Source organism: Scyliorhinus canicula, chromosome 10 (genome assembly GCF_902713615.1).
Source record: "Scyliorhinus canicula chromosome 10, sScyCan1.1, whole genome shotgun sequence".
Lineage (NCBI taxonomy): Eukaryota > Metazoa > Chordata > Chondrichthyes > Carcharhiniformes > Scyliorhinidae > Scyliorhinus > Scyliorhinus canicula.
In genome coordinates, this window is record NC_052155.1 from 142,321,226 (window position 1) to 142,333,237 (window position 12,012).

The window sequence follows — 12,012 nt, forward strand, 5'->3', positions numbered from 1 at the left end:
ATTCACCTTCAACTTAGGCTGACCGCACTGCACGTATGCAAATTTCCCCAGAACAGATGATCAGTAGCTCTGCTCTGCTGCCCTCTGCTGGATGATTGCCTTCACTCAAACTCCTCGGGTCCCCTTCGCAGATTCACCTTCAACTTAGGCTGACCGCACTGCACGTATGCAAATTTCCCCAGAACAGCTGATCAGTAGCTCTGCTCTGCTGCCCTCTGCTGGATGATTGCCTTCACTCAAACTCCTCGGGTCCCCTTCGCAGATTCACCTTCAACTTAGGCTGACCGCACTGCACGTATGCAAATTTCCCCAGAACAGCTGATCAGTAGCTCTGCTCTGCTGCCCTCTGCTGGATGATTGCCTTCACTCAAACTCCTCGGGTCCCCTTCGCAGATTCACCTTCAACTTAGGCTGACCGCACTGCACGTATGCAAATATCCCCAGAACAGCTGATCAGTAGCTCTGCTCTGCTGCCCTCTGCTGGTACCTCATGGTAGACTGGTACAAAAGGTGAAGTCACCGAATCAGAGGAGAGCTGTCAAATTGGATACAGAACAGGTGTTTTCTGAATTGAAGGCTGTGGCTAGGATGTTCCACAGAGATCAGTTCTGGGGCCTTTGTTGTTTGTGGTGTGTATCAATGATTTGGAAGAAAATGTAGCTGGTCTGATTATAAGTTTGCAGACTATATGGTGGAGTTGCGGATAATGAAGAGGAGTTTCAGAGGACACAGCAGGATATAAACTAGTTGGAGTATTGGGCAGAGAAATGGCAGATGGAGCTTAATCCGGACAAATGAGAGGTAATGCAATTTGGAAAGTCCAATACATGCAGGAATTACAGAATAAATGGTAGAACTCTTGCGAGAACTCCGAGAGATCTGGGTGTGCATATCCACCGATCAGTGAAAATGTCAATGCATGTGGATAAGGTGGTCAAGAAGGCATATGATATGCTGGCCTTCATAGGTTGGGGCATTGAATTTAAAAATTGGCAAGTCATGTTGCAGCTGTACAGGACCTCAGTTTGGCCTCATTTGGAACATTGTGTACAATTCTGGTTGCCACACTACCAGAAGGATATGGATGATTTGGTGAGGGTACAGAAGCGTTTTATAAGGATGTTGCTTGGAATGGAGGGCATTGGCTATGAGGAGAGTTTAGATAAACTTGGTCTGTTCTTGGGATGATGGAGATTGAGAGGTGACCTGATAGAGGTCTACAACATTATGAGTGGCATGGACAGCGTGGATAGTCAGATGCTCTTTCTTAGGGTTGGAGAGTCAATTACGAGGGGACATCGGTTTAAAGTGCGTGGGGAAAACTTTATTACAGATGTGCAAGGCAAGTTATTTTACACAGAGGGTGGTAAGGCCAGGGGAGATAGGTGGTGGAAGTGAGGAATTGAACAAACGAATGTGATATAAAATAGGATAATTAGTTAGAATAATGTAGAGGATAGAGCTGGTCTGATGGTAGTGAGTTCACAGACAAAGAAATTGAGCAAAGAATGGCCAGAAAGAGGGGAGGGGAGCCTCGTGCAGAGGATGGTGAAAAGAATGCTGGGTAACAAGAGGCCCAGGGTTGAGGAATGCGAAGTGAGCCAATCAGGATATATGGCCAGGTCAGGAGGTGTATAGGATGACCTATGGGAATCTTGTATGTGAAACTTGATGCCATTTGAATGATATATGCAGAGATCTTTTTGTCTTCGGCCTCACTTGGTTCTGGGAGCTTCAGGAGACGGGGCATGGGACAACAATGCAGGGCAGCAAAGCGCAGGGCAGGAGGAGTGGCGGCGTTCTGCTGTGCGGGGGGGGGCCTCGGTCAGTCAGGCCAGCTCGCAGACCCGCGCTCGGCTGTGACGTTTCCGTTCAGAGGGGTGGGGCATCTCCCCGGTTGCTTCCTGGTCTCCGGCCCCTGGCTCCTCCCATGTACCTTTCCTCCCTCCGGTCCCTTGCTGCCTCCTCTCCTTCTCCCCGGGGACGCTTTCCCCTTGTGCTTCTCCTGCCGTTCACTCCGTCCCTGAGTGCCCGGGTCACCGGCCCCGCCCCGCTTCTGAGTCCAGGTCGCTCCTATTCTTTCTCTCCCGCCGTGCACAGTCGGCCAAATTCATGCACCTGGGCGTGCACCCGGACGCGACTATGTTCCTCCCCCTCCAGAGCTCCTCTATGTGCGACCGCTCCCCTCCGCCACCGGAAGTCGAATATCAGAACTAGATACTTCTAACTGCTATGACCATGAAGGTAAACCCAACAACTGCATGCCTATCCATTTAATTCTGTGATGGGAATGCTTTTACAAATAATAATCTGGGAACAAATTAACAGCTCCTTGGAAAAATGTGGATTAATTAGAGAAAGCCACTCCAAGATTTGTCAATGGAGATGAGTTGAAAGTGATGTTCCCTTCTGCTCCGTGTTGGGACCCTTGCTTTTTCTGATTTACATAAATGATTTAGAGGTGGGTGCTGAAGGCAAAATGTCTAAATTTGCAGATGTTACTAAACTAGGGAGAATAATGAATTGTGAGGATGATGCTGAGCGACTTCAGAGGGACATTGACAGGTTGGTCAAATGGGCAGACATCTGGCAGATTAACTTCAATGCAGCAAAATGTGAGGTATTGTATTATGGTAGAAGAAACATGGGGAGACAATATAGGTTCAATGGTACAACTCTGAGGGAGTACAGGAGCAAAGGAACCTTGGGGTTCAAGTGCATAATTCTCTGAAGGTGGCCAGGCAAGTTGAAATAGTTGTGAAAAAGGTTTATAGGATCGTTGGGTTTATAAATAGAGGCACAGAGTATAAAAGCAAGTAAGTGATGTTACACTCGACAAATCACTGGTTAGACCACATTTCGAGTATTGTGTTCAGTTCTGGGCACCTTCTTTAACGGAGGATGTTGAAGCCCTAGAGAGGATGCGGAGGAGATTTACGAGAATGATACCAGGAATGAGGAATTTTAGATAAAGGAAAGGTTGGAGAAATTGGGCTCGTTCTCCTTGGAGCAGACACAATTAAAAGGTGACCTTATTGAGGTGTTCAAAATTATGAACAATTTTGACAGGGTAAAGAAGGATATTCTGTTTCCACTAGTTGGTATGTCAGTGACTAGGAGTTACAATTACAAGATGATCAGCAAGAGAACTCAGAGTGAGATGAGGAGAACCTTCTATATTCAGTTGGGGTTTGGAATGCAGGAGGTGGATTCCATAGGAGGTTTCAAAAGAGAACTGGATAATTTAGAGGGCCACTGAGATAGGGCTGAAGAATGGGGCTAACTGGGTAGTTCTTTTGGGAGCTGGTGCAGATATGATGGGCTGAATGGTCTCCTTCTGTGCTGTAAATAACAAAACAAAGGCAAATCTTTAGCTAACTTGATTAAATTATTTAATGAGGCAACAGAGGATAAATTAGACTGTGATAACCCTCACTAGACCCACAGGGACACCCCAATTGATTTCCCAGTGGGTCCTCTGGAACACAAACCCCCGCTAGAAGGCCAATCAGTTGGGACTCATGGAAATCAACCGGTAGAGGCCGACCCGGACTGGCTAAAACGTTAGTTCTGTTTGGGACCATGGCGCTGTAAGCTGTGTTGCGGCCTTTACTTTTGTGTTGGATTAAACCTCTTTAACATTTACCTTCTTGGGTTTCCTGAGCTTTTATACTGGCAATGTTTATTTCTTTGTCCACAACAAGTTTAAATTTTACCATGTTGTAGTCGCTATCACTAAAATGCACCTCCACCACCTGTCTGGCTTCATTCTCCAGAATTATGTACAGCACTGCTGGTCCCTTGTTGGTCCTTTTACATATTGAACTGAAAGGTTCTCCTGTGTACATTTAAGAAACTCACTCCATCTTTTCCCTAACTCTATGACTATCCCAAAATGTTGGGAAAGTTGAAATCGCCTAATATTGTTATTAGTTATTGTTGTTGTTATTGTTATTGTTTTTGTTTCATTGTTGTTATTGTTATTGTTTCATTTTTGTAGAAAGAACAGAAAGAGGCAATATAAACTAAATGTTACAATCCCAAGGGTGGCACAGTAACAAAACATCTGGGCAGATGTGTGTAGATGAAGGTAGTGCAGTTGATGTCGTATACATGGATTTTAGTAAGGCATTCGATAAGGTTCCCCATGGTCGGGTCATGAAGAAGGTAAGGTGTGGGATAGAGGGAAATTTGGCCAATTGGATAAGTAACTGGCTATGACATAGAAGACATAGAAGGTGGTGGATGGAAAATTTTCAGGCCGGAGACCAGTTACCAGCGGTGTACCACAGGGATCAGTGCTGGGTCCTCTGCTATTTGTGATTTTTATCAATGACTTGGAGGAGGGGGCTGAAGGGGTGGGTCAGTAAATTTGCTGATAACACCAAGATTGGTGGCGCAGTGGATGAGGTGGAGGGCTGTTGTAGGCTGCAAAGAGACATTGATAGGATGCAGAGCTGGGTCGAAAAATGGCAGATGGTGTTTAACCCTGATAAGTGCGAGGTGATTCATTTTGGTAGGAAAAATTTGAATGCGGATTACAGGGTCAACGGCAGGGTTCTGAGGAATTAGGAGGAAGAGAGATCTTGGGGTTCATGTCCACAGATCTCTGAAGGTTGCCACTCGAGTGGATAGAGCCGTGAAGAAGGCCTATATGTTAGCGTTTATTAAGAGCCGTGGGGTTATGCTGCCAATGTACATGACCCTGGTGAGACCACACTTGGAATATTGTGTGCAGTTCTGATTACCTCACTACAGGAAGGATGTGGAATCATTGGAAAGGGTGCAAAGGAGATTTGCCAGGAATCTGTCTGGTTTGGAAGGTAGGTCTTGTGAGGAAAGATTGAGGGCTTTTCTCTTTGGAGCGGAGGAGGATGAGAGGCGACTTAATAGAGGTTTAGAAGAGGTTCAGGGTGGGAGATATAGGAAGGATGTTCGAGGTAGGCTCTTTACTCAGAGTGGTTAGGGTGTGGAATGGACTGCCTGCTGTGATAATGGAGTCGGACACGTTAGGAACTTTCAAGCGGTTATTGGATAGGCACATGGAGCACACCATAATGACAGGGAGTGGGATATCTTGATCTTGGTTCGGACAAAGCTCGGCACAACATCGAGGGCCGAAGGGCCTGTTCTGTGCTGCACTGTTCTATGTTCTATGTATTTCAGATGGTTGAGTAGGTAGATAAAGTAGTTAAAAAAGTTGATTTTATGGACTTTGTAAATAATGTTTAGAGAAGAAAAGCAAGGAAGAATAAACTTCTTACTGAAGTTCTTACTGAAAGCAAGGAACATCGAGGGCCGAAGGGCCTGTTCTGTGCTGTACTGTTCTATGTTCTAAGTTATTGCGAACTTCTAAAATACTGATTTGGCCTTGACAGGAATATTGTGACCAATTCTAGGGATTACGCTTTCGGAATGAAGTTTGGATTTGGATTGTGTTTCTTGTCACGTGTAATGAGGTACAGTGAAAAGTATTTTTCTGTGAGCAGCTCTACAGATCATTAAGTACATGAAAAGAAAGGAAATAAAAGAAAATACATAATAGAACAACACAAGAGTAACTACATAACACCGGCATCGGGTGAAGCATATGGGGGTGTAATGGACATGAGATCAGCCCATAAGAGGGTCGTTTAGGAGTCTGGTAACAGCGGGGAAGAAGCTGTTTTTTGGCTGCCCACTTTCCACAGGCAGCGGGAGGTGTTGATGGAGTCAATGGTGGGAGGCAGGTTTGTGTGATGTACTGGGCTGTGTTCACGACTCTCGGAAGTTTCTTGCGGTCTTGGGCCGAGCAGTTGCCATACTGGGCTGTGATGCAGCCCGATAGGATTCTTTCTATGGTGCATCTGTAAAAGTTGGTAAGAGTTAATGTGGACATTCGGATTTTCCTGAGGATGTATCGGCGCTGTTGTGCTTTCTTGGTGGTCGCGTTGACGTGGGTGGACAAGGACAGATCTTTGGAGATGTGTACCCCTACGAATTTGAAACTGCTAACCACCTCCACCTTGGCTCCGTCGATGCTGACAGGGGTATGTACAGTACTTTGCTTCCTGAAGTCAATGGCCAGCTCTTTAGTTTTGTTGTTATTGTTGCACCACTCCACTGGGTTCTGTATCTCTCTCCTGTATTCTGATTCGTTGTTATTTGAGATCCGGCCCACTATGGTCGTATCGTCAGCACATTTGCAGGTGGAGTTGGAACCAAATTTTGCCACGCAGTTGTGTGTGTACAGGGAGTAGAGTAGGGGCTAAGTACACAGCCTTGCGGGGCCCCAGTATTGAGGACTATTGTGGAGGAGGTGTTGTTGTTTATTCTTACTGATTGTGGTCTGTGGGATCAGAAAGTCAGGATTCAGTTGCAGAGTGAGGAGCCAAGTCCTAGGTTTTAGAGCTTTGATATGAGCTTGGCTGGGATTATGGTGTTGAAGGCGGAGCTGTAGTCAATAAATAGGAGTCTGATGTAGGAGCCTTGTTGTCAAGATGCTCTAGGGATGAGTGTAGGGCCGGGGATAAGGTGTCTGCTGTGGAACTGTTGCGGCGGTATTCGAATTGCAGTGGATCAAGGCGTTCTGGAAGTATGGAGGTGATGCGCTTCATGATCAACCTCTCAAAGCACTTCATTACGACTTAAGTCAGGGCCACCGGACGGTAGTCATTGAGGCATGTTGCCTCGTTCTTCTTTGGCACTGGTATGACGGTGGTCTTCTTGAAGCAGGTGGGGACCTCGGAGCGGAGTAGGGACAGGTTAAAGATGTCCGCGAACACATCTGCCAGCTTGTCCACGCAGGCTCTGAGTGCACGACCAGGGATCCCGTCCGGACCCCTCGCCTTCCAAGGGTTCACTTTCAGGAAAGCACATCTGACTTCGGAAGCTGTGATGGTGGGTGTGGGTGTGTTATGGGCCGTTGGTTTCCTGCTGGAATCGAGCATAGAATGCATTGAGTTCATCTGGGAGGGGTGCTCTGCTGCTGGAGATACTGCTCGGCTTCCCTGTGTAGCCCGTTATGTTGTTTAGACCTTGCCACAACTGCCGAGAGTCTGTAACGCTAGTCTGTGACTCTAGCTTGGTCTGATATTCTCTCTTGGCATCGCGGATGGCTTTGCGGTGGTCATACCTGGATTTCTTGTATAGATCAGGGTCGCCTGACGTGAACGCCTCAGACCTGTCCTTCAGTCGGGAGTCAATCTCACAATTGAGCCACAGTTTCCCGTTGGACATACTGCTTTCTTTGGCAGGCAGTCATCCACACATTTGCTCATGAAGTCTGTGACGGTGGTGGTGTTTAGGTTGGTCTCTTGAGTTCTCAAGTATGGACCAGTCCATTGTCTCTAAGCAGTCACGTCGGAGTTCTTGTGTTTCCTCGGACCAGCACTGCACAACCTTCTTAGCCGGATTCTCCCATTTGAGTCTCGCTGTATGCCGGGAGAAAATTTCATTTCCCAAAGTGCGGTTGGGGGATGGGGTGGTAGGCGCCCTTGATTTTTGAGTAGCAGCGGTCAAGAGTGTTGTCGCCCCGATTGGAACAGGAGATTTGCTGGTGGAATTTTGGCAGTACATGCTTGGTTGGCCTTGTTGAAGTCCCCAGCCACAATGAACCAGGCCTCCGGATGTTCTGTTTTGTAGTTGTTTCTCACTGTGTACAGTTCGTCCAGTTCCTTCTTCATTTTTTCCCGGGGTGGGATGTAGACTGCTGTGATAATGGCTGAAGTGAACTCAGAAACTCACATGGAAGGTAGTATGGGTGGTACTTCACGGTCAGGTATTCCAGGTCCGGGGAGCAGTAGGTCGCCAGGGTCGCCACATCCAAGCACCAGGAGGCGTTGATGAGGAGGCAAACCCCTCCACCCTTCGCTTTGCCTGATGATGCGGTGTGGTCCACCCAATGAATTGAGAAGCCTTCAGGTTGTATGGCACAGCTTTGGAAAGCATTGGAGAGGGTGTAGAAAAGATTTGAGTCATTTTGTGCATTCCTTCTGTGCTGTCATTATTCTTGAGTCTATTATTCTATAACCAGAGCAAGTGATTGGGAAAGAATGAGGCAAGGCATATGGAAATATTTTATTATAGGATGAGTGTCCAGTATTTGGAATGCTGAGACTGATTGAGGGATGGACAGAAATTCCACGGTAACTTTAAAATGGTAATTGGATCCATATTTGAAATAAAAAATAACTGGAGAGTGGCCTAACTGATAGTTTTTTGAAAGAGAGCAAATGTGATACTGTTCTACAATCCCAATTTGCATAATTCTGAATTATCACCTGAATTGTGCTCTCTCCCTTTCGTTTCCTTTCAATGTTTTCTTGCCTCTTCATCATTTTTCTTTCTAAAGTTGGAAAGATGCTTTCATCGGCAAAGCTATGTCGGAAGTTTAAAAACTCTGGCCATAATTTGAAGAGAATATCAAAAACTTCCATCTGTGGAACAAAATATAATTACTTTTGAAAACTAGATAGTTCCAGGTTACTGACTCATAAATACATTTAAAGGTGCTAGGTTATTAAATCAAATGTATAAATTCAGGGCCGGGATTCTCCCTTCTGGGAACTAAGTCCCCACACCGGTGGGAGAACCGGCGCCAACCAACGGTGCGGAATTCTCGGCATTTTCGGGGGCTATGTGGATGCCGGAGGGGTTGGTGTCGCTCCAGCCAGTGCAGAAGGGAATGGCGTGAGTTAGCGCATGCGCCAAAGGGCCAGCGTGATCTCTCTCATGCGCGGAACCGCCAGGTTAAGTTTGAATATTTTGGCGCATGCACGTTCTCTTCGCTGTGCTGGCCATGGCGGAGCTCTACAGGGGCAGGCAGGCGCAGAAGTGCCCCCACGGATCAAGCCCTCCCGCAGATCGGTGGGCCCTGATTGCAGCCAGGCTAAGGACTGCCCCCGCCGACTTACCTGCCAGGTCCCACTGGTACATGAATTGACTGATTCACACTGGTGGACTGGCCAAAAACGGATGTCCGCTCGGTCCATTGGGGCCCGGAGAATCGCAGGGACGGGAGCCGCTGCCAAAGGACCCTGACCGGCATCGTGTGAATCCCGCACCCACCCGAAAAACTGAGTTGGAGAATATGGCAGCCAGCGTCGGGGCGGGATTCGCCCCACCTCCCAGGGCTCTCCGACCCGGTTGCGGGGGGGGGGCGTCGGAGAATCCCGCTGCAGACTTTCCAATTTAAGAGTAAATTAACAACAACATTAAAGAACGTAAGAACTCATAGAGACAAAGAGCAGGAGTAGGCAAGTTGGCCCTTCGAGCCTGCTCCCCCACTCGAATTGATCATGTCTGATCCTCTATCTCAATGCCATATTCACATTTTCTTTCTATGCCCCTTGATGCCATTAAAATCTAAAGATTTATCTCTTTTTTTGAATACATTCAAACTTAACCTCCACAGCCTTCTATGGTGGCGAATTCTACAGTTTACTACCCTTGAGTGAAGATATTTTTTCCTCATGCCAGTCCTAAATTGTCTACCCAGGATCCTGAGACTGTAACCCTTGGTTCTAGATTTCCTAACCAGAGAAAATATTCTCCCTGCATCTAGTCTGTCTAGCCCTCTTAGAATTTCAATCAGATCTCCTCTCATTCGTCTAAACTTGAGTGTCTAGTCAAACCAATCTCTCCTCATAGGACAGTCCTGCCAACGCTGGTATGATAAAATCATAGAATTTACAGTGCAGAAGGCCATTCGGCCCATCAAGTCGTGCAGACCCTTTGAATGAGCGCCTGACGTAAGCCCTCACCTTCACCCTATACCTGCAACCCAGTAATCCTAACTATCCTTTTTGGACACTAAGGGCAATTTAGCATGGCCAATCCACCTAAGCTGCACACCTTTGGACTTGTTTGAGGAAACTGGAGCACTCGGAGGAAACCCACACAGGCACGGGGAAATGTGTAGACTCCGCACAGACAGTGACCCAAGCCAGAAATTGAATCTGGGACCCTGAAGCTGTGAAACAACTGTGCTAACCACTGTGCGACTATGCGGCCCAGACGAGTGAATCTCTCTGCATTTTCTTTTCATTGTCTTATTTATTTATTTTTTTCTTTCGTTGTTTGAACTTGTAGTTGTAGAAGTTTACCTAAAGTTTAAGACATGGCAGGAGATCCTAGACCCGTGTCATGCTCCTTGTGTGCGATGTGGGAGCTCAGGGACATGTCCACTGTCCCTGGCTCCTTCACGTGCAAGAAGTGTGATCAGTTGCAGCTCCTGTTAGACCGCTTGACGGCTTAGGAGCTGCGGATGGACTCATTTTGGAGCATCCGCGATGCTGAGGACGTCGTGGATAGTACGTTTAGTGAGTTGGTCACACCGCAGGTGAAAATGGGTGACCAAACGACAGAGCAAGAGTAGGAAGGCAGTGCAGGTGTCCCCTGCGGTCATCTCCCTGCAAAACAGATGTACCGCTTTGGATACGTAGGCACCAACGATACAGGTAAAAAACGGGACGAGGTTCTACTAGCTGAATTCAGGGAGTTAGGAGTTAAACTAAAAAGTAGGACCTCAAACATAGTAATCTCAGGATTGCTACCAGTGCCACGAACTAGTCAGAGAAGGAATGTCAGGATAGATGGGATGAATGTGTGGCTCGAGAAATGGTGCAAGAGGGAGGGATTCAAATTCCTGGGGCATTGGAACTGGTTCTGGTGGAGGTGGGACCAGTACAAACCGGACGGTCTGCACCTGGGCAGGACCGGAACCGATGTCCTAGACATAATTTGCTAGAGCTGCTGGGGAGGGTTTAAACTAATGTGGCAGGGGAATGGGAACCGATACAGGAAGTTGGAAGGTAGTAAAACAGGGACAGAAGCAAAAGGAAGTAAGGGGGAAAGTGAAAGGCAAAGAAGCCATAGTCAAAAATCAAAAAGGGTGACAGTACAAGGTACAGTGACTGAGGGGAGCTCGGTGAATAGGCCCAGTAATACTAAAATGAATAAAACGGGAAGTAAAAACATTAATGGTTGTTACATGAAGTTATGGGTTCAACGACAAGGAAAATTAGGAGAAAAGTTAAGAGGAAATATAAATTGGGAGAGGTTACTGATCGAGGTGTTAAGATTCAAAACCGCGGTAAAACAGCCAACATAAGTGTACTAACCTGAATATTGGTAGTATTCGGAATAAAGTAAATGAGTTGATGGCGCAAATCATCTTGAATGACTATGATCAAGTGGCCATTACTGAAACATTGTTAAAGGATGGTCACGACTGGGAGTTAAATATCCGAGGGTATCAAACTATTCAGAAGGACAGAGTGAATAGTAAGGGAGGCAGTGTAGCTCTGTTATTTAAGGATGACATCCGGGCAATAATAAGGGATGCCATTGGTGCTATGGAGGATAAGGTTGAATCCATTTGGGTGGAAATCAGGAATAGTAAGGCGAAAAAGTCACTGATTGGAGTAGTCTATCGGCCACCAAATAGTAACGTTATGGTGGGGCAGGCAATAAACAAAGAAATAACGGATGCATGTAGAAATGGTACAGCAGTTATCATGGGGGATTTTAATCTACATGTCGATTGGTTTAACCAGGTCAGTCAAGGGAACCTTGAGGAGGAGTTTATAGAATGTATCCACAATAGTTCCCTCGAACAGTATGTAATGGAACCTACGAGGGAACAATCGGTCCTAGATCTTGTCCTGTGTAATGAGACAGGATTGATTCATGTTCTCATAGTTAGGGATGTTAACATGTACTAGATGCTGTGGTATGAAAAGTTCAGCTCCTTTTTCACCAACACACCTTTAATGACCACTCATGTGGTGAATGTAACTTAGTAATTCACACTGTATTTACCAATACCATTGTAAGCGCAGTAGCGTTATCCGACCACTAGAGGGTGTAGCTCTGGGAATGCTCAGGAGCTTGTACAGGGCTCCACCCTTGGCTCCGCCCACGACTCCTCCCCCTGGACTGCTGTATAAATACCCTTGTCCAGAGCCAGCCGGCAGTTCATCGAGAGTTCAACCGGTAACAGGCTGGCTCTGTAGTAAGTAGATTAAAACC

The 12,012-nt window shown here is 46.7% G+C and overlaps 1 protein-coding gene across 1 annotated transcript in view; it reads right to left on the bottom strand.

The window, feature by feature from the left end:
* Positions 1-12,012, bottom strand: part of LOC119972149 (regulator of G-protein signaling 22-like) — an 810,134-nt gene that overhangs the window by 24,235 nt on the left and 773,887 nt on the right. The window contains exon 23 of the mRNA XM_038808479.1: positions 8,262-8,417. Coding sequence (XP_038664407.1) covers positions 8,262-8,417 — 156 coding nt within the window. The remainder of the gene's footprint in view (positions 1-8,261; positions 8,418-12,012) is intronic.